This window comes from Tetrao urogallus (genome assembly GCF_951394365.1).
Source record: "Tetrao urogallus genome assembly, chromosome: 7".
NCBI classification, from domain to species: Eukaryota; Metazoa; Chordata; class Aves; order Galliformes; family Phasianidae; genus Tetrao; species Tetrao urogallus.
Genome location: NC_136820.1, coordinates 38415591 through 38439254, shown reverse-complemented (window position 1 = coordinate 38439254; position 23664 = coordinate 38415591). Strand labels below are relative to the sequence as shown.

At 40.0% G+C, this 23664-nt stretch overlaps 1 protein-coding gene across 1 annotated transcript in view; it reads left to right on the top strand.

Moving 5' to 3' along the window:
* PARD3 (par-3 family cell polarity regulator) overlaps nucleotides 1-23664 on the top strand; it is a gene marked incomplete at both ends in the record, with an annotated part of 424269 nt that overhangs the window by 125827 nt on the left and 274778 nt on the right. The window contains one exon of the mRNA XM_079538143.1: nucleotides 11790-11970. Within this exon, the coding sequence (XP_079394269.1) occupies nucleotides 11790-11970 (181 nt within the window). The remainder of the gene's footprint in view (nucleotides 1-11789; nucleotides 11971-23664) is intronic.

The window sequence follows — 23664 nt, the reverse complement described above, 5'->3', positions numbered from 1 at the left end:
AGATCATTTTGAACATGATTTCGAATTTGGGAGACTAGTTTGAGAACTTCTCTGGGGGTCAGCTACTACATCATTTAACTTAATAGTGTTTTGTGTGAAATAAACAGTCCCTAGAGATCACTGCGGGTGATGGATGGATGTTCTGCTGGATGGGCCGCCATTCATACAGAGATTGCCATAATTCTGCCTTGTAGAAAACCAAAACACATTTGGTAAGAACTGTAGTACTATGGTTCAGAGATCTTCACCTAACAGGTTGTCTTTTGCTTAAGATCAGAGCTCTCTGTCTGGCCTGTATTCATGTGATAATTCTGGGAAGTCAGGCCTGGGATGCTACAGGAAGGGGCACTCGTGACCTATTCCCAGTGCAAGCTGCTCGCATCAGCCCCCCCTTGGCTGAAGCAGCATTACAGGCTATTTCTGTAGGAAGGACCGTGCTAATGGGCTGCAAGTTGTTGCACTGTTTCCACCGTTGTTACATTTCAAAAATACATTAAATATTAGGAGATATTAATTATTAAATTAATTTTTTATTAATTAAATAATAAAAAAATTAATTAATTAAATAAAGGAGAACAATCAGTCATTTGCATTAAAGATTTTTCTAGATTTTTTTAAAGAAAGGGAAGCAAGAATTATTGACTAATGTGCTGATCATTTTTGCTATTATACATAAAATGAAGAATATTGTTATTATTGCTTTAAAATGTCAGAAATAAATGTCTCTCTCTTTAAAGTTCTTTTTTAAATACTAGATAATGAAGTTATCTAAAAAAACATTCCAATCTTTGTTTTTTTTTTTCTTTTTTTAAGGCCTCTGAAAAGTTTCGGGGGGAGAAATTGTTATACAAAAGGTACAGGGTACATAGAGTTTTACCTTTTGAACAGACCTTGACGTTGATTTAAAATAAGCCTAATTTAACAGATATTATATTGCACGCTGAAGATAATTTAGGCTAATGTCAAGGACAAGTGTTATCTATTCCTTTGTTGTAGTGAGGTATTGAAATAATGAGTGGAACAGAAGGGAATCACAAAATGTTTGAAGTTTTTCATCTGTGTCTCTAGATGGGTATTTTTAATCACATTCTCCTGGCTTTTGCATGCAAATTATACTGAATAGCACATACTATACAAAATTAAGAGCTGTATTTTAGCAAATCTATTTTCTTGAAGTTTAATAAGCTTGCAAAGATTCATCTGTGCTTTAACTAACTAGGTACCTTTGTGTATCTCTAAGTTGTGAAATTCACAACTTAGATTGTTAAATGCTGCTGTTTTTGATTTTGTAGCAGGGAAATTGAAAGCCTTTGGTATTTTTGAAGGTTTCTGAAGCCATTTTTTCCTTGGTATTCAAGGGCTGCAGCTTCCAATGACAGATGAGACAACTGTTAAGATTTAATACATCTTTATTTCAGCAATATATCTTGCCGTGTGACACCAGCCCCTCTAATGACCCCGGTGTCTGGATTACTTACTGCATAGCGTCACTGTTTAACTGCTGACCTCTGTGTCAGAAATAAAATACAGAACTCCTCTGAGCCTCACACTGCTGATGTGAGGCCTGGTGACCTGTAGACTCATCCCATGCTTGCAGGCTCAGCTGAGTGGAAGCAGTCTGGCATCTTTTAGGGCCTTGCCCTCTTAAAAGAGGAGGCAGAATTTTATAGTGCTCTAAAATGTATGTAAAATTGCTTCCAAAGTAATATTAATAACATTGTCCTATGTAGTTCACATATATTCATTACTGCTGAGGGAGCAAAATTGCAGGAGATGAAACTGGCTCATTCACATGCTCGGAGATGTGCCCAGTGGTTTCCGCACACCGTTGCTCTCTTCTGATACCGTGTGTTCTTCACACACCTCTTAAAAATTGGAGTAGATGTATTTTTTTTTTCCTTTATTCTTTTCAAAATGAGCTCCATGGTAAATCATGTACTGTAATGATTTTGCAGAGTATGTGCTTAGTCTTGAAGAAGAGGGCTGTTTTTACAAAGGGACTTTAAAAGAAATCTTTTCTGCTTAAATTGAGGATTTAAGGAAAAAACAGTTATAGTTATATTCTGTATGCTTTCAAAGGAAGAGTCGGTGAAGAAATGACCCATTACAAAAACCCCATGATTAAAAAAACGTGATTGAAAATCTTTCTAATTTAAGACAGAGATACTTTTCCCAGCTGCCCTCATATCCTAGATGTACATGGGCTTAAGTGCTTTGGTATTTGCTGTGTAGGGAAGCTGCAGCAACTGAAGAAAGGAGACTGCTATCTGATTGTAATGTCTTCATTTTTGCTGAGAAACATTGGAGAGAGAGATAAATATTGTTTAAAATGGTTTAAAAGAAGTGAGAATGTTTTTCTCTATTCTTGCACTGTCATTTTAGCTGAAGTTTTGTGCATAGTTAAGAGTTCTGGAAATGATTTGTCCATAGTCTTAATTAGGATACTTCCTTTTGTGGTATATCTGCAATGTTTTTTCTTTTTGGCTTTTGTGTGGCTGTCCCCACTTTCATAGGCATCAGAGCACGGTAGTGGCATTGACTGCCCATTGGTGGGACTCAGCTTAGCAGCTGCTGGTGTTGTTGATGGTTGGTGGATGTTGTGGAGCATGCTTGAAGCTAATTCAGACTGGCTGTGGAGCCTTTCTCACTGTGATTCAAATTATAGCAGAAAAACAGCATTCAAGAACAGGGTTACAGTAACAAACCTTTTGTTAACCCATCCCTGATTCAGGGTGAGTTTGCCCTGCCAAAAAACCCCAACTACCATGATATATAATCTTCTAGTAGAGTGTGTCATCTTCATGATAGGTAGACTGCTTTGACCATTTATTTTTGCCTTGAATGCCTTCAGGCCATTTGGCATAGGGCAGGGGGTTATCTGGCTGTTGGAGAGAACAGGTGGAACAGAAGTTAACTGGTGTTAATGGCCACTATCCAGCTCCGGAGTTGGGCCTGTTGTTCAGAAAGACTTTGCAGAATAAGGAGTTGGTGCATTCTCTGTGTATTCTTATCTGATAGACCACACATTGCACCTGGCAGCACGATGCTCATTTGGTACATGATGCATAACCTATGTATCTGGTATAATGGCCCTAAGTTGCAGCAGGAGAGGTTCAGGTTGGATATTAGGAAAATTTATTTGCAAAAAGAGTGATAAAGCACTGGAACAGGCTGTCTGGGGAAGTGATGGAGTCACTGTCCTTGGAGGTCTCAGGAAACAAGTAGGTGTGATGCTGAGGGATATAGTTTAGTGGTCATGATGGTGATGGGTTGGTGACTGGATGATCATAGTGGTTTCACCAACCTTTATGATTCTACGATATTCAAAGACTGAGGGCATGAAAAAGCAAATCCAGCCTACTTATCAAGCAGCTCAGTGGCATCTGCCTCTGTCTGTCTATTTATCTATCTATCATCCAGAAGGACCTTGAAAAGCTTGCGAGGTGGGCCCATGCTGACCTCATGAAGATCAACAAGACAAAGTGAAAGATCCTGCACCTGGGTCTGGACCGTCCCAAGCACAAATACGAGTTTGGCTGAGAATGGCCCTGAGGAGAAAAGATTTGTGCGTGTCAGTTGATGGAAGATTGAGCGTGAGCTGGCAACATGCACTTGCAGCCCAGAATGCCAACTGTATCCCGGGTTGCATTGAGGGAACTGGGACCAGCAGGTTGAGGGAGGTGATTCTGCCCCTCTATTCTGCTCTCATGAGATCCCACCTGGAGTACTGCATCCAGTTCTGGGGCCCCTGACACAAGAAGGACATGGAGCTGTTACAGGGGGTCCAGAAGAAGGCCCACAAAGATGATCTCAAACTGAAGTGCCTCCCCTCTGGGGACAAGCTAAGAGTGCTGGGGCTCTTCAGCTGGAGAGGAGAAGGCTCTGGGGGAACTTCATAGCAACCTTCCAGTAGCTGTAGGGGGCCTACAGGAAAGCTGGGAAGGGACTTTTTGTAAGGATGTGTAGTGACAGGATGAGAGGAAATGGCTTTAAGCTGGAAGAAGGTAGATTTAGACTAGATGTTAGGAAGAAATTCCTTACTATGTGGATGGGGAGACACTGGAACAGGTTGCCCAGAGAAGGTGTAGATGCTCCCACCCTGGAGGCGTTCTAGGCTAGGCTGGATGGGGCTTTGAGCAGCCTCGTCTAGTGTGAGGTGTCCCTGCCTATAGCAGTGGGGTTGCAACTGGTTCATCTTAGAAGTCCCTTCCTACCTAAACCATTCTACGATCTATTATCTGTCCTCAGATTACTTTTAATGCTTACCATGTATTTCTTGGTCTAAGCCTCAGCCTGACTTAAGCCATGGAGGCCCAGTAGAGAGTTCAGTTAGAAAAAAGAAAAGTTCAGTTTAGGTTGGATATTAGGAGAAGCTTTTTCTCTCAAAGGGTGGTCAGGCACTGGAATGGCTGCCCAGGGAGGTGGTGGAGTCGCAGTCCCTGGTAGTGTTCAAGAGGCGCCTGGATGAGGAGCTACGAGAGATGGTTTAGCAGCTTGTGGCACTGATAGGAATGGGAGGGTGGTTGGACTAGATGATCTTGCAGGTCATTTCCAACCTTGTGATTCTGTGATTCTGTGAAAAGATGCACTGTGCCTTGCAGGGTGTCACCGTTGTGCTTGTTTTTAGGCTGTTGCTCAGCAGTAGAGGAGAGAGGAGGGGAGGAGAAGTCTTTTAAAAATATGTCATCTTAAACTAATATATTTTAAAAATAGTCTGGTAAATTACAGTATAGTATCTAAAACTATATTTAATTCCTACTGGGAGAAGATTAGATTGCAATGTAATATTGCTTCTAGAATTCCTCAGATCAAAGTGCTGTAGGAAATGAATAATCAAAAGCAATGTTTTAATAAAAACCTTGTATATTTACTTCAGAATCACTTCCTAGATTTAAAGAATTATGAAAGAAGCAGATTATTAAACTACCTGTAAAATTAACGTGTCTTTTGAATTAATAGTTGAATTCTGATGTTGCAAAGATGATTTAGCTTGGTATGTTATGCTAAGTTTGGTAAGGGAAGGATGTTTAGTTAGTCAGCAGATTTAAGAATTACTTTCAATTAGACCTATGATACGTTTTCCAGCAGTGATTATTTCGTACTTGGAGATTTTGAGGAGGCAGAATATATTCAGGAAATGCAGAGTCGTGCACCTAGGCTGGAACACACAGCAGTACAGGCTGGGAGCTCACTGCCTGTGGTGTCGGAGCTGACCTGGTAGGCAGCCTGGGGACAGCTATCCTGGGCTTCAGGAGCGAGTGTATAGCAGGTTGAGAGAAGTGACTGTTTTCCCTCTGCTTTTGCACTATTTGATTTCCCCAGTACAAAAAGACCTCTGTGCTGACCCAGTCTGAGGTACCGGGATGTGTTTAGGGGTTGGAAAAGATCACATGGAACAGAGGCTGAGACTTCCAAAGGTTCCTTCCAGTTTAGGTTTTTCTGATTCCCTATGAGATTATGCTTTTGAGTAATTCATGTAAGATCTAATGCAAGGTTTTAATTTGATAATAGAACGTGACCCTTGAAATGATCTTTGTATGTTTTCAAAAGCAATAATGCAGTAAAGCTAAGAGGGTACCAGTTGCGCTCCCTTCTATCTAAATTACTTGGACTAGTTGTTACTGAAAGCTCGTTCTGGCTTCCAACTGAAGCTGAATTGCATAGGTAAGGACTTGCTTGAAATTACAAAGACTTGGGCTACAGTTCAGCTATAACTTTGAATTTAAACTGTATTTGCCTTTTTTCTTATTTTGAAATGTTGGGTAATCTTTAAGTCTGTATTGAGGGGCTCAGGACTCAGGTTGGAGATAAAGCACAGAGTGCCTCAGATAATATATATATATATTTTAATCAGTCCTTTTTTTATGTCTGCAGACAGAAGTGTCTCATTTGTTAAAATGTCCCCTTTTTCCACATTTCATCTTACCATTTCATTGATACAGCAGTTATATTTAAATGGGCTTTTAATGAGCCATGTAGAAAAGTGAAGCTCAAGAAATGACAGTTATTTAGGTGTGCCATGTTGTCATTAAAGTCAGTTTAGAAAGCCTACACGTTTATTTCATTTTTATAATATTTTGTATCTAAATTACAATTAGAGGCTTCCTTGTTAATTATTTTCCAGAATTTCTGTTTCTTCCTCTTATATTCATTTGCTTGTTTACATGTGCAACAACTTGTATTTCTGGACACTTTGGGCTCTGAGGTGCCATTAGCTGGAATTTGATTTACTGCTGGGCCTTATGCAATAAGACTTCATTAGTTCTGCTTTGGAGTATACACAGAGCAGTAGTCCATGCTGTCTGCTCTGGGTTATTGCCAGTTATACAGTGTTTCTGTAGATATTTATTGGCATTCTCTTCAGTTGTGCTCACTGCAAGGGAAATGGGCAGTCAGTCGGGTGGTACAGGTGCTTAAGCCTGCACAACTGTCTGGAGAAGTTTTTGGCCTCGAAGGTGCCCCTCTGCGGTCTGTTGAAAGCAGAAAAATAACCACTTGTGTGAAAGGCAGTTCCGAATGTGGAGGGCCTTCCTGAGGGAGGAGATGTGTAGCAAACTCACAGATGAACACAGCAGCTGTGTAAGGGAAGCCCACATCTGGAAATCATTGTGTGGGCCAGCAGGGAGGGGGCAACTCAGCCGGAGGGATGGAGGCTGCTGGGCACCCAGCAGGTCAGCTGCAGAGCGCAGGGCGATGAGCAGGAGAGCAAATTGGGAATGTCCGTTATGAAATGCTCTGGTAATTATCCTGGTGAGAAGGAAACAGATATTTTAAATAACTTTTAATTATTGGGGAAAAAAAAATATCAAAAAAGGGTTTTTAACAGGTGTTGATGCCTACACAGGAGACAGCATCAGATTCATCAGTATATTATTAAAGAATTCACAGGTTTTGGAGAGATGCTTAGGAATATATAAAATACAAGTGATCGTTTTGTCCGTCTTGCATGTCATAGGAAAAATACAGCTAGACATTCTGGCTTTATGGTTTTTGTGAAGTAGAGGATTTCTGGTTTTGGATGAACTAATTGCACTGTAAGAGTGATGAATTGTTTCATATGGTCTTAGGATTTAATCAAAATGTAAACAAGTCTTGCTGGCGAATGTTTTTTTTAAATCCAGTTAATTAAAATTCAAGTACTTAATCTAGTGTATTAATTAAGACTTCATATGTGTTTACTAATTTTTAATTATCTAGGAATCAAAGGAAATTGTTATAATGAATACTGGAATGCAAACTGCTGCTATCTGTCAATAGTAGAATAAATCATCCTTCTTGCTTTTTATTTATATGAGTACATGTAACCTGTCTAGTGTGATATGTCCAGTCCTGGCTGAAGAAAGAGAAAAGTTTATGATGGATTCCCTTTCACACATTGCTAAAGACTGGAGATAAGTGCTGGGGAAATTGACAGAGCGTTTCCATAGGTGGTAATCTAAACAAAGCAACTCTCTTCATATTTGTAACTGCTACAGAATATTAAACACATTTTTCTTCTTGGAAAAACTAATATGCTTTCACTAGGGACCAAATTCCCAGCCTGTTCAAACTGCTGTTTTTTTCTTATGCCAGTTTACATTGATGAAGAATGTGGCTCTGTATTGGAATCTCCTTTCTATTGCTGTTATAATTGTAAATGCAAATATGTCAGTCTGAATTAAGCCTACCATTTATTAAATTTGTTTCAGGATAAAAGATTGATTTTTTTGCTACTGAGTTTTATTTCTTAGTTCCAGATTTTTTATTCAGTGGTTGAAAACTGCAAGCAGTGTGTCCTGCTGTAGCCTGTTAACCATAGCTTCAATTCTTTGAGTTCAGATTCAGGTCCCATGGATTGGTGGGGTGGAGAGGGGAGAAATGGCTTGAAATATCATTGTTGCTATTAGTATTATTATTACTTATTTAGTCCTGTTGCTGATACGACTTTGGTCTTTGACTGCGGGATGAATTCAGACAAACTAAGCAGCTCCAATTTTCACAAAATTTTGGTGGAAAGTCTTTTAAAGACCTGATCTAATATTAATCAGCTTATCTGCTTTCTTTCCTTGTGCTTTGTTATGGTTTGTTCGTCCCTTTCACTGATTTCCAGTGTGAGAATGATTTGTGTAGTGGATTCCTCAGGTCATGGCAAATCCAGAATTGTAAGATGGAGAACAGGAGACAAACCTGTGTCATGCATTGGAAGTAATCATTATAGAATAATTCGGGAAAGAAGTATGCAGTCCACTTGATTTCAAAATGGGCATCGGGTGCAACTATGGTAATTTCAGTTGTGTTTAAAACAGGAGCTAAAAAAGAGAAAAAATGAGAAGAGAAAGCACCAACCTGGAAGTTGTTTCTGCACAGATGCTGTTGTTTTCAGGCACAATAATCATCTTTGTTTTCTGTGCTCTTTGTAAACGTGGTGTTTAAAACCTATCAAAATTTGATCACTTTACCATTGACTTGAAGGCTACAAACAGCTACTCCAGTAATCTGTGTTACGTGCTTTGCCACCTTAGTACCTGGCCTTTGAACATGCCTGGCACCTTGCTGACAGGTTATTGCTTCCTTGGCACAAAGCATCTGTTACTGCTGTGGTTTCTTGGTGAGTCCAGTGACCTCCTGATATGGATGGCCTGTGTCCAAGTAGCCCTATGGATTCTCTTAATGTTTGTCTCCATGGTAGTGATGTCACGGGCTGTGGGCTTCACAAAGTACAGCTGTGTGTTGCTCCTTATGTCACTCCTCAAGGAATTGCCTTTGAGGAAAAATATTGGAGAATCCATAACACAATTCTCAGTGTGTGAGTATGGTGGAAGATACGTTGTTTTTCCTTGTTTCCTGTAATCTCACTGCCACTCTAAGAGTGGAATACCAAGCTCTGGAAGTCAAGGTCCAAGCTGTAATTCACTGTAGGTCTTTCAGTCGTCAAGATTTGCTTGTTGTTCGGGATGCCACTACTGCAGAATTAATGCAAAGCTAATTAGGCTTGGAGAAAGCTATCATGGCTTGTGTTTCTTTAGAGGTTGTATGCAAAAATGTTACAACTTAGTATGCTTCTTATTGGAACTGAAGCCTTTTGAAGGTTTGATGCTGTCAAAATGGTGAATTACCTGTGAAAATACCTAAGATCAAAAGCTGAGCTTGAAATGAGAAGCATTCTGTTTTAGATGTTCTGAAGTCATAGGTTGTAAGCTGCTTGGAATAGGCAAAAAGCTGGAGGCAACTTACAGTGGAACATGCATGTGTATATATATATTGATATGAACATACTTTTTAATATGTTTAATGTATTCACAAATCCTTGCAGGAGCATGCAGTGTTATTTTTCAGTTAGCCTCAAAGGAGCAGAATGTAATTTAGGGATTTATCTTGATACATGCCGTGGAAAGTAGAAGATTTGATGCTTCATCCTTGGAATTCTTAAGTTCATCCTTTGTGTACCAATGCCTTCCACATTTTCACTTGTGGATTAATTTATTTTCAGTTGCTGGAGATTGATAATTAGCTGTTATACAAAACAGTCAAATTGTTAGAAGTGTAAAGTGTGCTGCTTTTGAGAAATGCGTTTCAATTTGTGTAAGTATTGGTATTTCTCAGCATGTTACAGAATTAGCTGTCTCATACTATTGATGTACTCATGTTTTAGATATTGTCCCAACTCTTTTGGTGCTATCTCATCATATACTGGCTTCTCAAATATAAAATGGTGAACCGTTTGTTAAACCACCCACTCTATCTGCTGTTGCAGCCTGCTTTTCCTTCTGCTGCCTACCTTCCAAATAGCCCTGCAGAGAGCACTGACTTTTAACCATTACTGATTTGTTCTTTCTCTTTTGCACATGCCAGAGCCTAAATTTGCATTAGGAATGGAATTATTGGCAGAAGCTTGCTACTCTCTGCAGTTTCAGAACTACTCATTAAAAAAAAAAACAAAAAACCAACCAAACAAACAAAAAAAACCAGCAACAAAAAAAGCCCAACAAAATGTTAATGCCTGAAAGTAGTTTCAGAAGCTCTATTCCCAAATGATTTCCATTTGGGCTTCCAGTTGCAATTTTTAATCTGTTTATTTATTTATTTATTTTAAGTAATGTTTGCATAGATCAGATTGGAGTTATGGGACCGTGGTTAAAATCTGTAGGATGAGATGATGTCAAATTCACTCAAAGAAAAAAAGAAAAATAAAAAGATAAAAATGACTTCTGGTTCCTTCTGGTAATAGGAAGCCCTAAGTGTTGTTAAAACAAACAATTTGCAGAGATCAGCGCGGGTTTAAGCTAATTTGCTCCATTTACCCTACCAATATGGTCAGAAGAATGTAATGCGTTCTTAGAAGTGTCTTTCAGATATTACATTATAGAGTAATTTGTAGGCTGCAGAATGCTCTTATCCATAGGACTTCTCTACCCATCTTGAAAATTGAATGTGTACGAGAGCTGGCCTTTTCCCTTTCAGTGTGTCCCCACAAATAAAATGGGAGAAATTATTTTCAAATAAAAGCATTCAGAAATTGTGGAAAAAATGTTAGATTTACTGAAAAAGCCATGATGTTTTTCCTGTTTCTCTCACAATGGTGAACAGAGGTTTGGCAAATCACAATTAAATTAGTGTCTTGGCTAAGTTTCAAATTGGGCTTTGGATCTTACTTTTTTTCTTGGAGAATCTGAATGCAAACAACAGAAATATTTCTGGAAATTTGACTAGTGAAATTTTGCAAGGGAAGCCCACCGCTGAAATTGTGTTAATAGACATTAACAAATGTCAGATTAATAGACAATAAGCTAACTTGTAGCAATTTGACGCTTTAGGGTGACTTCATACTCTGTAGCTTTCAGCATGTGTGAACTTCTGGAGTACTGTGTCCAGGTCTGGAGTCCCCAGTACAAAAAAGAGAGAGCTGTTGGAGAGGATCCGAAGTAGAGCCACCAAGATGATCAGGGGACTGGAGCACCTCCCCTATGAAGGAGGAGCTGAGGGGGTTGGGCTTGTTCAGCCTGGAGAAAAGAAGGCTGTGGGGTGACCTCATTGCAGCCTTTCAATACCTAAAGGGAGCCTACAAACAGGAGGGGAATCAACTCTTTGAAAGGGTTGATAAGGACAAGGGGAAATGGTTTTAAGTTGAGGGAGGGGAGATTTAGGTTGGATGTCAGGGGAAATTCTTTACAGAGAGAGTGGTGAGGTGCTGGAACAGGCTCCCCAGAGAGGTTGTGGATGCCCCATCCCTGGAGGTATTCGAGGCCAGGTTGGATGGGGCCCTGTGCAGCCTGGTCTAGTATTGAATGTGGAGGTTGGTGGCCCTGCATGTGGCAGGGGGGTTGGAGATTCACGATCCTTGAGGTCCCTTCCAACCCTGGCCATTCTGTGTGATTCTGTGTCTGTGATTCTTATTGTGTATTTTTATTGTGTAATTGCCAATGGTTTGACTTTATAACAGTGATTCATAGAGAGGTATCAGCAGGCAGGTGGTAACCTCCAGTGCACAGGCTTTGAGCAGTTTCTGTACTGCTGGGTGAGATTGAGGGGTTTGCTAGGAAAGATGAGACTGCGTTTCCTGGCTTGGTACCACTTGCTCTGTGCTCACAGTGCTGGGGTCTGTGCTGTGTTGGAGCTGCTGGCCCTTGACCCTGCCTTGGGCAGAGCTGCATTTCTTTGGGCTTGGGTTGTGGTCTAGGCCTTGATTTGAGTCAGTGCTTATGGGCATTCCTTTCTTTTTAATGGGAAGAAATGATGAAATGCTCATCTCCAGTGGCACTTTGATGTTGCTCAAGGTTTCTTTTTAACAGTTGATTAAATGTCATTTGCAGCTGGTGGCTGTGTTTGATGAGCAAGATCCTCACCATGGAGGCGACGGCACCAGTGCCAGCTCAACAGGCACACAGAGTCCTGAGATTTTTGGCAGTGAGTTGGGGTCCAACGCAGCATCAGCCTTTCAGCCCTACCAAGCAACAAGTGAAATTGAGGTCACCCCTTCAGTCCTCCGTGCAAGTAAGTCAATGTGCTTCATATCTCAACATGTTTCATCTTAACTTCGGGGGATGCCAAGTGTTCTTACGTTGATGCTGTTGGGAATGTGATTCATTATCTGTCCTTACTGAATGCTGATCAAAATTGAGAAATGGCTTAAATGCTGGTTGCATGCAAGCAAATAAACCTTTCTGTTTTAATAAATTATTTATAAGCTGCTTTTAGGTGCAATAAACTATGTGCTGCCAGATTAAAATTGTCCTAACGCTGAAAATCACAGCAAAATTTCTAAAGGCAGTTGCTTCGTGCTCTATTTTTCAGTTTGCCATTTTTATTGCGTTTAATGAAGAAAAGGGTAAAAAAAAAAAAAGCAAACTAGTAACGTCAGGAACGCTTTCTACTGAACCTCTTAAGGTTGCTAGTTATGCTTATCACCTTTCCTTAAAAACACCTTGTGATACATACATTTATTGTGCTGGGAAAAGATGCTTTTCTAAAAAAGTAAACCATAGCCAGGAAAATCCCTTTATTTTCTTTATTTTGAAATGTAGACTAGTTGCAAAACCATGAAGTATTAAATATATATAGATTAGCATTCTTGTTTGGGAAGGATTCTGAGTATTTCAGCTTTCTAAAAAGGAAAAAAAAAAGTACCAAATGACATTTACAGTGCAGTTCTCATTGTTGTTAAATCTATCATGCAAGCAAGACAATTTTAGATTGAGCAGTGTGCCCCTTTAGTTATACTATCTGTCATTTCCTCCACTGAAGTTTTGAAGTAGTGATGCCATTCCAGAAAATTCATAACAGAGGTTCACATCAGTCAGTCCTTTGATATTCTGAAGTCTTTTAAAAAATGATTTGTAATTCCCAAGAGATTACTTTTCTATAGGCATTCCTTTAATGGATAAAATGTATGTTTTAGTAGAGAGGTAAAAACACAAATGGAAAAGTTACAACTCTCTATTTAAAGTTTGAAGGGTTTTGTTCCATAGTATTTTCTGTAAAACTAAGAGAACAACGTTTAAGAATTAGGTTATGAAGACTTGAACGCATGTCTTTTCAAGTTATGACTGTGTTCAATTAAAATACAGAATTAAATTAAGGAGAGGATAAATGGCAGACAAGAATAAAAAAAAAAGCATCAATTGCAGTGCCCTTTTGTTTCGCTGTCACTGGAGTATGCCATTGCTAAATGCATATCTCAGTTCCATTTGTAAGACAAAAACTGTCCTTCTGACTTTTCAGCTTGGGGTGGCTCAGAGCAGATCATACGTACACGTTTTTTCCTTAATGTGATCATCTGCTGTGCTATTTAGTGTATCGATGTTGGTGCATCACAATCACATGGAGCAGATAAAATTCACTGATATATCAGACAGCTCACTTATCTTTGGTGTCATTCGTGTAATACTTGGCCAATTCACTGGCTGCTAAAATGACCGGAAAGTTCTTTGAGACCCAGCAATACAAAGGCCTGTAGAAACGTGTAGGAGCTTTAAAACTGTTGGTAAATATTACAACTCTTTTGACACGTTTTTAATGAAATCATGAAAAAATAAAATTGGTGAAACGATTTGTCATAAATATTGCAAACCAACCATGTTGTCTTACCTAGCTATTACTTTTTTTTTTTTTTTTTTTTTTTTTTTTTTTTTTTTTTTGAGGTGTTGACAATTCAATATATTTCATTTGTAAATGTTCCACACCACAGGCTAAGGATCCCAGTCCAGTAATAATATCCCATGTTAAACCTACCTTTATCAAGAATTTCATTTAAATATACATTGAAAATGGAAATAATATCCCTATTGTATTTCCTTTATAATTTGTGAAGTGAAGCATAGCATACAAATGGTATTCTCAGTATTTCAAATAATTATCTTCTTACTGTGTAAGTTCTATTCAGCAAATAAAACCCATCCAGTTTTGTGGTAGATGCAGATCCCGATTATTACATGTTGACAAGGTCATATATCTATTAATTGGATTGGAGATGGGATACAAAATTGCTGTAATTATTGTAATTTTCTAGCTAATTGCAGGGTTGGCGGTGAATATTTTACTTCTAACAAATGAAAAACAGTATTCCGCCTGAAATTGGTTTACAGCATTTTAGACATTTTGTTTTACGTCCCTGGTGCTTTTTGCTGGCGGGCTGCGCTCTGCTCCTCGTGCCCAGGCTCCGTCCCACTTGGAGCCCACTCACCTGCGGTGTACGGCCGGGCCGGTCCCCGTGTGGACACGCTGGAGCTGGGTGTCGGGGAGCTGAGATTTCTCTTTGTTCTGGTTACCATGCCACCCCTTTGTTTGTTTATAGATCGCGCCCCCGTGCCTTCTCAGCAAGGGAAAGGTTAGCTAGATCAGGTCCAGCTGGAGAAGTAATATTCAGCTGGATTCCCTCTTTCCCATGCACAAACATAGCCTGTACTTTGCACGCGGGGGGTTGTATCAAATTGAATCTTCCCATCTAAATGTGGAAACAAAAATGATGCTGGTCTACACCCCCTATGTTCTTTTGCGTTGGGAAAGTGTACTTCATCGATGAAAGCAGCTGGCTGACGCTCATTATCTGGCTCTTTCGCCATTTTTTGTTGTTTTTCTGTAACCTAAGTTAAACTTCCCATTGTTGTGTTTCATCCCTTGAGCTGCATTATTTTTTTGAGCGTGCGGAACACAAGGCATGTTTTGTGTGAGCCCGCATGCTTTCTGAGCAGAAGCTGGAAGCTCGCTGCGGAAGATTGTTAAAGCAGAGTGATGTTTATTCCCTGCTGAAATCTAAACGGGAGGCGCAGGTGAAAATTGCCAAACCTAATGAGCAATTTGGCAGATAAGACAGGATGTCAGGCAGTGACAGTTCAGCAGTGGGTGCACTGCCTGTGAACCAAGTTGTTTGTTTCACAGTACTGCATTTAAATATTGTAAATAAAATCCTTTTTCAACTACATGAGACATTGTGAAAAGGGCTGTCCCTTTGTCTAGATTTCCTTTTAAGTTATTTGGCTTTATTAAATAACCAAGGGTGGTCTTAGTTCTTGGTCTTGGTGTGATTATACGTTACAAGTCTCTCTGAACGTTTCGGCAGTTACAGTTAAAAAGCATTTTTAATGTAAAACATTATTTGGAAAACATTTTAGGAGAGGTTGAGAGGACTGATTTTTTTTCCCAGTTCAGAGAAGGGAAAGGCAGTTTAGAGAGCTTTCCTTTTTTTAGCTTTAGCTTTTAGATAAATGTGTCTTATGGGTGATAATAATGAAGATTAAGCAAGACTCTTTTCACTTGGGTGCAGTGGTAGGACTGGAGGCAACAAACGTGTTTCAACAAGGAAAATTCCTGGTTTTTAAGGAATGGACACTGACACCAGTGGTTCACAAGGTTCTCCTGAAGGCTGGAGTTGAGTATCTCTTGCAGTGCTGACCAGAGGACTCAGAAATTACGAAAAGCCAGTCGGAAGTGGTGCACTTCTACAGCGTATTTGTTCAAGTGATCTATACCAGATATTTTAGTAGGACTCTGGACATCAGTTTTATATTCTGTTCTCAGAAACCCAGTATGGCAAAAATGCCCAAGATGAGAATATTATGCAGTGAGCACGCAGCTGGCTGCAAAGACGTGCTAGCCACGTTGAGCAGCAAATAACATGCTGCAGTTACACATCTTTGTCTATCCAGCAACATACCTTTTGCTCTGAGGTCACCTGCGTGCATGCATGTTCTTACCCTACGATGGAAACAAGTCTGTTTCTCACAGGTAGGAGCACGCATGCAGACTGCCACTCTGAATTAGTTGCTACACTGAAGTTCATGACCTTGCTTGTCTTTGAATTTGTGCATGTCTCTGAGCACTGTAAGCAGTTTTTAGTACTTCACTGGCAAATATGGAAGACATATCAAGTATAGTCCCTGAGGACCCTCTTAGGTTAAGGACTGTTCAGTATTTTAATAAATGTGAACTGAAATACAGGGCATTGCATAAAAAGCGAAGATGGGCTGTCAAGTACTTTGAAAGTCAAGGCTACAGTTCAGTCTTTATACATTTATAAACTGTTCTGAAAAAAGTGAAATGCAGTCACTACATCTAGAAAGAAAAATGTAATTTGCAAAACAATACTAGTGAGCAGCTCATTGCACAATACTGCAAGAAGGGTCTGTGCATAGTTAGAGTGCCTCTGGAGTTCGGGTTCTGCCACCAAGTGCTCCTGTGGGATCACGAAGGTAGGTCTAAGCAGGAATGCAGAATCTGGGGGTGACAAACTGTGGTGCCAGACTTGGAGAAATCATAAACTTGGAGAGGAACAAGAATATGTGTTCAAGACTATGAGCAAGTGTTGGAAGGACTGATTTATTAAGACAAAACTGGTAGTCTTCAAATATATTAATTTTCTCTTGTTCTCAATGTCTAGTAAGAGAAGTTTAGCTGGCATTTCCTGGGGAAAAGTCATTTTTTATAATCTGTAGGCTGATAAGCTTTTCTTACAGCTTGTACAACAAGCAAGTCTTTGTGGGAAAGCTTCAGAAGCATCTTCTGCTCACAGCTAAGTAGTGACGTGTGCTATGCTGTAAGGCAGGAAGGCAGTCACTGTGGCAGAGATATCCGGCTCCTGGCCAAGCCATTGGCTTATTTTGTAAACACAGGAAAGCCACTACTTGCATCCCTTGTTAAATATGCATCTTTTCTTAGCATCTCACAATCGGTGTTCAAAAAATCCAATACTAAGCAAAACAGCTTAAGGTGTGAGTGCATAAATAAATGTGAATTTCAATACTTCAAAATTACACTTCATTTTACTTCTCTGATTTGATACAGGTATCAATCTATTAAATCCCAAATGCATATTCTAAAAATTAATTTGTTAATATTTATACTGCTTTTGTTTAATAGACTGGAGCACTGCATGTTAACTAGCAAAGAATTGCAGAAGTAAGTTTGTATGTATTCCATCTTCAAAAATGATCATAGAATCACCAAGGTTGGAAAAGACCGCCGAGATCATCTAGTCCAACTGTCCACCTACCAGCAATATTTTCCCACTAAACTATGTCCCCTAGTACCACATCAAAACATTTCTTTAATACCTCCAGGATGGTGATTGAATCACTTCCTTTGGCAGCCTGTTCCAGCACCTGAAGACTCTTCTAGAGTAGAAATTTTTGCTAATATCCAATCTGAACCTCCTCTGGTGCAACTTGAGGCCATCCCTTCTAGTCCTATCACTACTTATGCAGGAGAACAGGCCAACACCCACCTTGCCACAATTTCTTTTCAGGTATTTGATGAGGCTTAATAAGGTTTCCCCTGAGCCGCCTCTTCTCCAAACTGAACAATCCCAGTTCTCTCAGCTGCTCCTCATAAGACTTGTGCTTCGTTGCCCTTCTCTGTACATGCTTCAGTGTTTCGCTGTATTTCTTGTAGTGAACGGGCTAAAACTGAACACTGTACTCAAGGTGCAGCTTCATCAGAGCTGAGTACAGGTGGACTATCATGTCCCTGCTCGGCTGGCTACACTATTTCTAGTACAAACCAGGATGCCATTGGCCTTCTTGGCTGCCTGGGCATACTGCTGGCTCATGTTCAGCCAAGTGTTGACCAGCATGTCTAGGTCCATTTCCTTCTCACAGCTTTCCAGTCACTCTGCCCCAAGCCTGTACTGTTGCCTGAGGTGGTTGTGGCCAGAGTGCAGTACCCTGCACTTGGTCTTGTTGAACTTCATCCCACTAGTCTCAGCCCATCCATCCAGCCTGTCCAGATAGGACAGGGCCTTCCTACCACCAGGCAGATAGTTCCTCTCAACTTGGTGTCATCTGCAAACTTACTGAGGGTTCACTCAGTCCCCTCATCTAGGTCAACAATAAAGATATATTAAACAGGACAGTCCGCAGACCACCAAGTCCTGTGGAACACCACTTGTTACTGGTTGCCAGATAGATTCAACTCTATTCAATACTGCTCTCTCTGCCCAGCCTCCCAGCCAGTACTTTACCCAGCAAAGGGTGTACCTATCTAAGCCTTGGGCTGCCAGCTTCTCCAGGAGAATAGTGTGGGAGACACTGTTGAAGACTTTACTGAAGTCTTGGTAAACTATGTCAGCAGCCTTTCCCTCATCCACCAGGTGGATAACTTGATATTAGAAGGGGATTGGGTTGGTTAAGCAAGACCTTATACATAAAAAAAATAATCATTTTCAAGTGTTGAAAGACTAAGGAAGAAAGAGAATAGAAAAGGGAAGAAGAAAAAGGTGAGTTCTTAAAAAAACAGATGTCTGGAGCTTTATGGGATGGAGCTGTCTTTAAGGTTGAATAGCTGCTTATTAAATGTGGAGAAATTGAACCATGTTTATAATGCAAGATTATAGTATTGCTGAAGTCAGTAGGGGGTTTTCAACAGCTCTGCCAAGCTTTGAGTCAGGTCAGCTTTCCACACGGAGTTTCCTTGGTCAGAAACTCTCATTGGAACCAATGTGAAAATGAACTGTTCAGGTGTCCATCATTCCAGCGCAGCAATGGGAACAAAGCCATAATGATTTAATGACAGCCATTCCCACTTTTAATAACCTTGCTAGGTTCCCAGAATTTTCCTTTACTGCCCCAGATAATATTAAAAGAAGTTAAAGCTGGGGATTACACCAGGCTGTAGGCAACTGAATAAGGGAGGTTTCCCATGGATCAGTTGGAGGAGAAGATGTGGCAGTATCCATTTTCTCACCTTTGGGTGCTTTAGCCATTCAGGAATTCTTATTCACTTATCCCTGTAGCTCTGTCAAGGATGTGATTATTTTAAAGCCAGAGTTATTGAATCAAAAAAATCAGTACCAGGTGCTGCTTTCTTCCATGAAACTAAATTTGTTCTCTCTACAGTGCAGTTCTGACTTGAGTGATCTCCAGTTGGTGTTTTCTCCAAGTGTAGCGCTCTGCTGTTAATTTGGGATTGTTGAGCAGTTTAAAAACCATGTGTTTTTGATGAGACCGTGACACGTTTGTAAAAACAAATGGATTTTAAACTGCTTAAGTTGCTAAATTAACCTTTAATATCTTCAATCTTCTCGGTATATCATCAAACATAATACTATAGCTTCTTGTAGGATTAAAAAAACACTGAAACCAATAAAGATTTATTGAACTCTCTGTATTCTTTAAAGGAAGCCTTTGTATTCATGGGGCAACTCAAGATTTCTTTCCATATGGTGAAAGATTCTTTGAGTACTGATAATGAGGAGTAATAAAAATATGGTATTGTATCTGATATCTGGGGGTATTTTGTTTCATAGCTACAGAAATATAATACAAGAGAGGTAATAAGGAAGGGTTATGAAGATGTGAAGTATTGAATTTGAATAGTTTAAAAAGTCAAATTGGATTTTACTCTGAATTTGACATGTTAAATAGATTTAATGATCACTTGAACTAGAAGCTATTATGGAAATTGCAACCGTATCCTGAGAATGTTCCAAGATGTACGTGTGTTGTTGGTGGTGATATTTTGTTTTCTCCATTCCTTGAATGAGTGGTAGTTTTTTTCTTTTTTTTTTTTTTTCCCTAAGGGAACTGTATTTATATAAAAACATTTTGCCATTTTATCCAGGCAAATATCATAGAGTAGTTGTGCCAGTCCATTATATTTTGTTAACATACCTTTATTTACATTGTGATAAAACTGTTTATGGAAAGAGTTTGTCATCACACATGTATCAATGAGTGTAATAACCATTTCTATACCAAATGTCTTGATTACTCCTCTGGTTCTTGTTACTTCACTGTCAGTAAACAAGAAGCAATACAGTGCAGTAGAGGAACATGAATTTCAAATGAGTAGAAAATGCTTTTTCATAGTATAGTCAACCAACCTGGTGTTTTTGGTTGTTTTTTTTTTGGTTTAGGGTTGCATGGTGTGTGTGTACGTATTGTACGTTGGAATCAGGTGTAATAGTCCCATTTATCCAACTTTTTTTCTGAAAAACACGAACATAGTATTTATAGTTACCAATTCTAAAATGTGATAAACACCATGCTTTGAGGCATCCTTAGTATCCAGCATCACAATCCTACAGGAGTAATGGGAATCCGGGTCTCATTTTGCTTTACTTTGAGGCAGGCAGCATCGGTCTGTGGGGGGTGCAGGGCTGATGTAAATTACTTGCAGACAATTTTCCAACAGGAGGGGGTGCACAGTTTGTCAGATGTACTTTCTAATTCAGTCAGTCTGAAGTGAGATGATGGTATTGGAAGAGTATTTCAGGGTTGCAGAGCATTACGCTGCTGGGGCTCTGTGCAGCCTGAGCACCAATCTCATGCACAACAGCAGCATACTCCCCATCCAAAAGAGAGTGGCCCGTGAGTTATGTTTTGACCAGAAGCCCAAGGCTTATACTTAGAATACATCCTTAATTACTCTGAATTTATGCTTCAGTGAGAGCATTATTGTTTTTGTTCTTAATTCACAAGAAACCTTGTTCCTCTCTCTGTTGCATTTGCAGCACGTGAACTTACATGCTCTTTTTTTTCGGATGGGACATGTTTTGGAGATAGACCTTCTCTTTTGCTGATTACTGGGAAAAAGTTGCTTTTCAAATCTGTCTTTTGACAAGTGCTTTTGAGGGGGATGAAACAGTGACAGATGGCTGCTGGCTGAATAAGCTTGTTTTTAGTTTGTGCTTTATTTACTCTCATGCTCTGAATAGGGCTGAAAGATGATACAGAGATGAAGGAGTGGATGAGAAATAACACTCCATTAATTTATTGCTTGATTTCATACTTTTTAAAAGATCAAATTTGTCCCTTCTCCCACCCGTCTCTTGTAAATCTGAACTGAACTGTGTAAATAAGATGAGCACCAGCTTCAGTAATGCATTGGGTTCATGTTAGGGGCAGATTAAGTATTTAGAGTGAGAGTACAGCATATATCTAGAATTTTCCTACAGATATTTTGGCTTACAGTCCTGCTGGGTGCTATGAAGGTAACGAGTTCAGCTCATAGCCAAGAAGTGAGGCAAGGACCCACCATCGGCTCTACTGCCAGTCTGGTGTGACCCAGCCCATGTCCCTGTCTGTGGACAGTGCCCTGGGTCTTCCTCTCTATGAGACTGTATGGGCAGATGGAGTTCCTCTCCATGATACAGTGGACACCTCCTGGGGTGGCTTTCATAGCTCAGGTTGATGCCAGAGCTCAGTTCCTGAGAGTTGGAGGTGGATGTGAGCTCAGGCTGTGGTTCAGGTCAAAATTTCTTCTCTCCATTATAGATTATGGTAATTAATTCTGCCAGCAGTCATGGATTTGTAGAAATGGGAAATGATTGTATAAATGGGAAAGGAGCTAGGGAGTGTGGAGTTTACAAACAAAAGGAAAAATGTTGCTTAGATTAACATAAAATCCTTGTGCTTCTCCTTCCATACACGCAGTAAAAGGATGCACAAAAATAGTACGTAGCTACTGTGTTATCTTCTGGAAGATGTGCATACAAGTTGGGGATCACACTTCTGGAGCCAGACTTTTGATCAACCATTAGAACTTGGTCCTTAGTGGCTGGATTTGACTCAGCAATCATACAACACAGTTCACAACTGGAAGTAAAACTGAGTATTTTTTTGTGATCTTGGGTAACAGCTCATTCAAAGCAGGCACAGTGGATGCAATGAATATCAACAAACTTCAGGTTCTGATTCTGAGATAAAGAACCAATGCAGCCTTCATCCTTGGGGAGATCAGACACCTTCAGGTTGTGTTTGTTTAACCTTTTTTACTACTTATTTCTGGGGAGAATCAGGGCTGAGCAGCTCTGAAGTAGGTGTCTGCAACTGTGAATCTCATTTTGACTGTGATTCAAAGTCTGTAAATGTAAACTTTTATTTAAAAAAAAAAATTATTGAAGTAAGGTGTTGCCTTAAAAATGATTGTTTGTACTTCTGGAAGAGGAAAGCTATGTGGCATTTTACAAAGACAAAGACTTCAAAATGTGACTCACAGAGCAATTTTACTTGTCTCCAGGAGGTTTCAGTACAGGTGAAATTTGGAAGTATATTTTGGTTGTATGCCATGACGGCAGATAGTCCCACACTAACTTTTTTCAGAGCCAAATTGACCTCAACAAACTTTTATGAAATTTAATGGTGAAACCTGTAATGTCATTGCATTGGGTCTGGAACAGTATATAGTCCCTATAGTAGTACTATTCCCAGACTGGTAAAGAGACAACTCTGCTTTTCTTGCAATGTGTTCTAAGAACCCAAAAATGAGCAGATAATGTCTTGTGAACCAGAAGTCATCTAAGATCTGGGGAAACAAGTGTAACTTGGAACTGACATGCACTGAGGGTTTTGGGCTGTCTCTGACTTTCAAACTAGCCAGGCGTCTCCGTGCCACATCCCACGGTGCACTCACAGCATCGGTGTTCTGTGGCTGTCCCAGCTGTAGCATAGGTGAGGGTGTGTGCAGGCAGCTGGAGGCTCTTTTTATCTCGGTCCAGCCTCCGAGTGGGAGCTGGGTAACAAGCCATTCCTTCCATATCTGTTATTGAAGTAAGGCTTTTGCAGGCCTGCAAGAGAGAGTGAGCAGCAGCAACTGAGTGAAGTGATCTTTGAACCAACGCATGAAGTTTATTTTTAGTGCATTATGAAAGAATGATACTGTTTACCAGTTTCTGATAAGCTGAAGGATGAGTAGGTAAACGTATCTTGTTAACCAGCACTGTAAGAAACAGAAATCAATCTCTCAGCAGTTTTTGATGTCTTCTCTTTTTTTCTCTGCTTTCGGGCTTTTTGGAACCAAAATCTTAGAAATGTTCTCTGTGTTTAAAAGCTTTTTCCACCAGTTAAAAAGTGACATTAGCTTCTCTTATTCCTATCCCTTTTGAGCTCTGATCTTTAAGAGCTTCATTAGATGACACAAGGATTTCAGGTCAAGCACTGCCAGACTTTTAGGATGATTTCCATCTGAAGGGTCTTGCATAGTGAAGTCTCTTGATGTTTTATTTAAAATTTAGATAGGCTCTTGACTCATGGAAAAATAAATAAAAGTGAAGGGCTTACTAGGAGTGCTACAGTGAAAAAATGATGGAACTTCTTTTTCAAATGAATAGCATGACATTTATCTGTGAGAAATATCCACTAAGTAAGCGTATAAAGTTACTGCTCTAGTTTGACATAGTAGGCAATATTTTTCTGAGTACTGTACATACAGATGATTTACCTCTACCTATGTTTTAAGTTCACCTTTAATGTAATAAAATATAAGCAGACAGTCTTCCCATAATCCTCCTTTCCCATAGCTCTGCGCTTTGTCGTTTAGAAGGCAGCATTACAGTCAAACAAGTACGTAGGTTGGTTGGTCTGAAAGTAAGAGCAAATTCTCAGCTACAAAACATAGTCACCACCATTAGCTATGGATTTTTGCCAACGAAGAACAAGAGCCCACATGTCATGCTTGTAAAAGTCTGCACCAGTGGATCAGGATCCCTGGAGAGCAGAGGCACAGGGCTGGAGGCCATGGAGAGCTCTTTGCCCATACTGGGAGCAGGGCTGCCCGGGGTGTGGGGTGTCAAGGCTTCAAGCCAGCAGCAGAGGAAGGCGAGGGATGCTGAACTGCTGAAAGCCTCAGAGAAGTGAAGATTGAAGATGTCTCTGTGAATCTGTATGAGTGTTTGTTTACTACAGCTTGGTCTGCATGTCTTGTGTCAGTGAGAGTTTGTACTTAATTCTGTGTGTCTGTTGGTGGTTCATCGCTGTG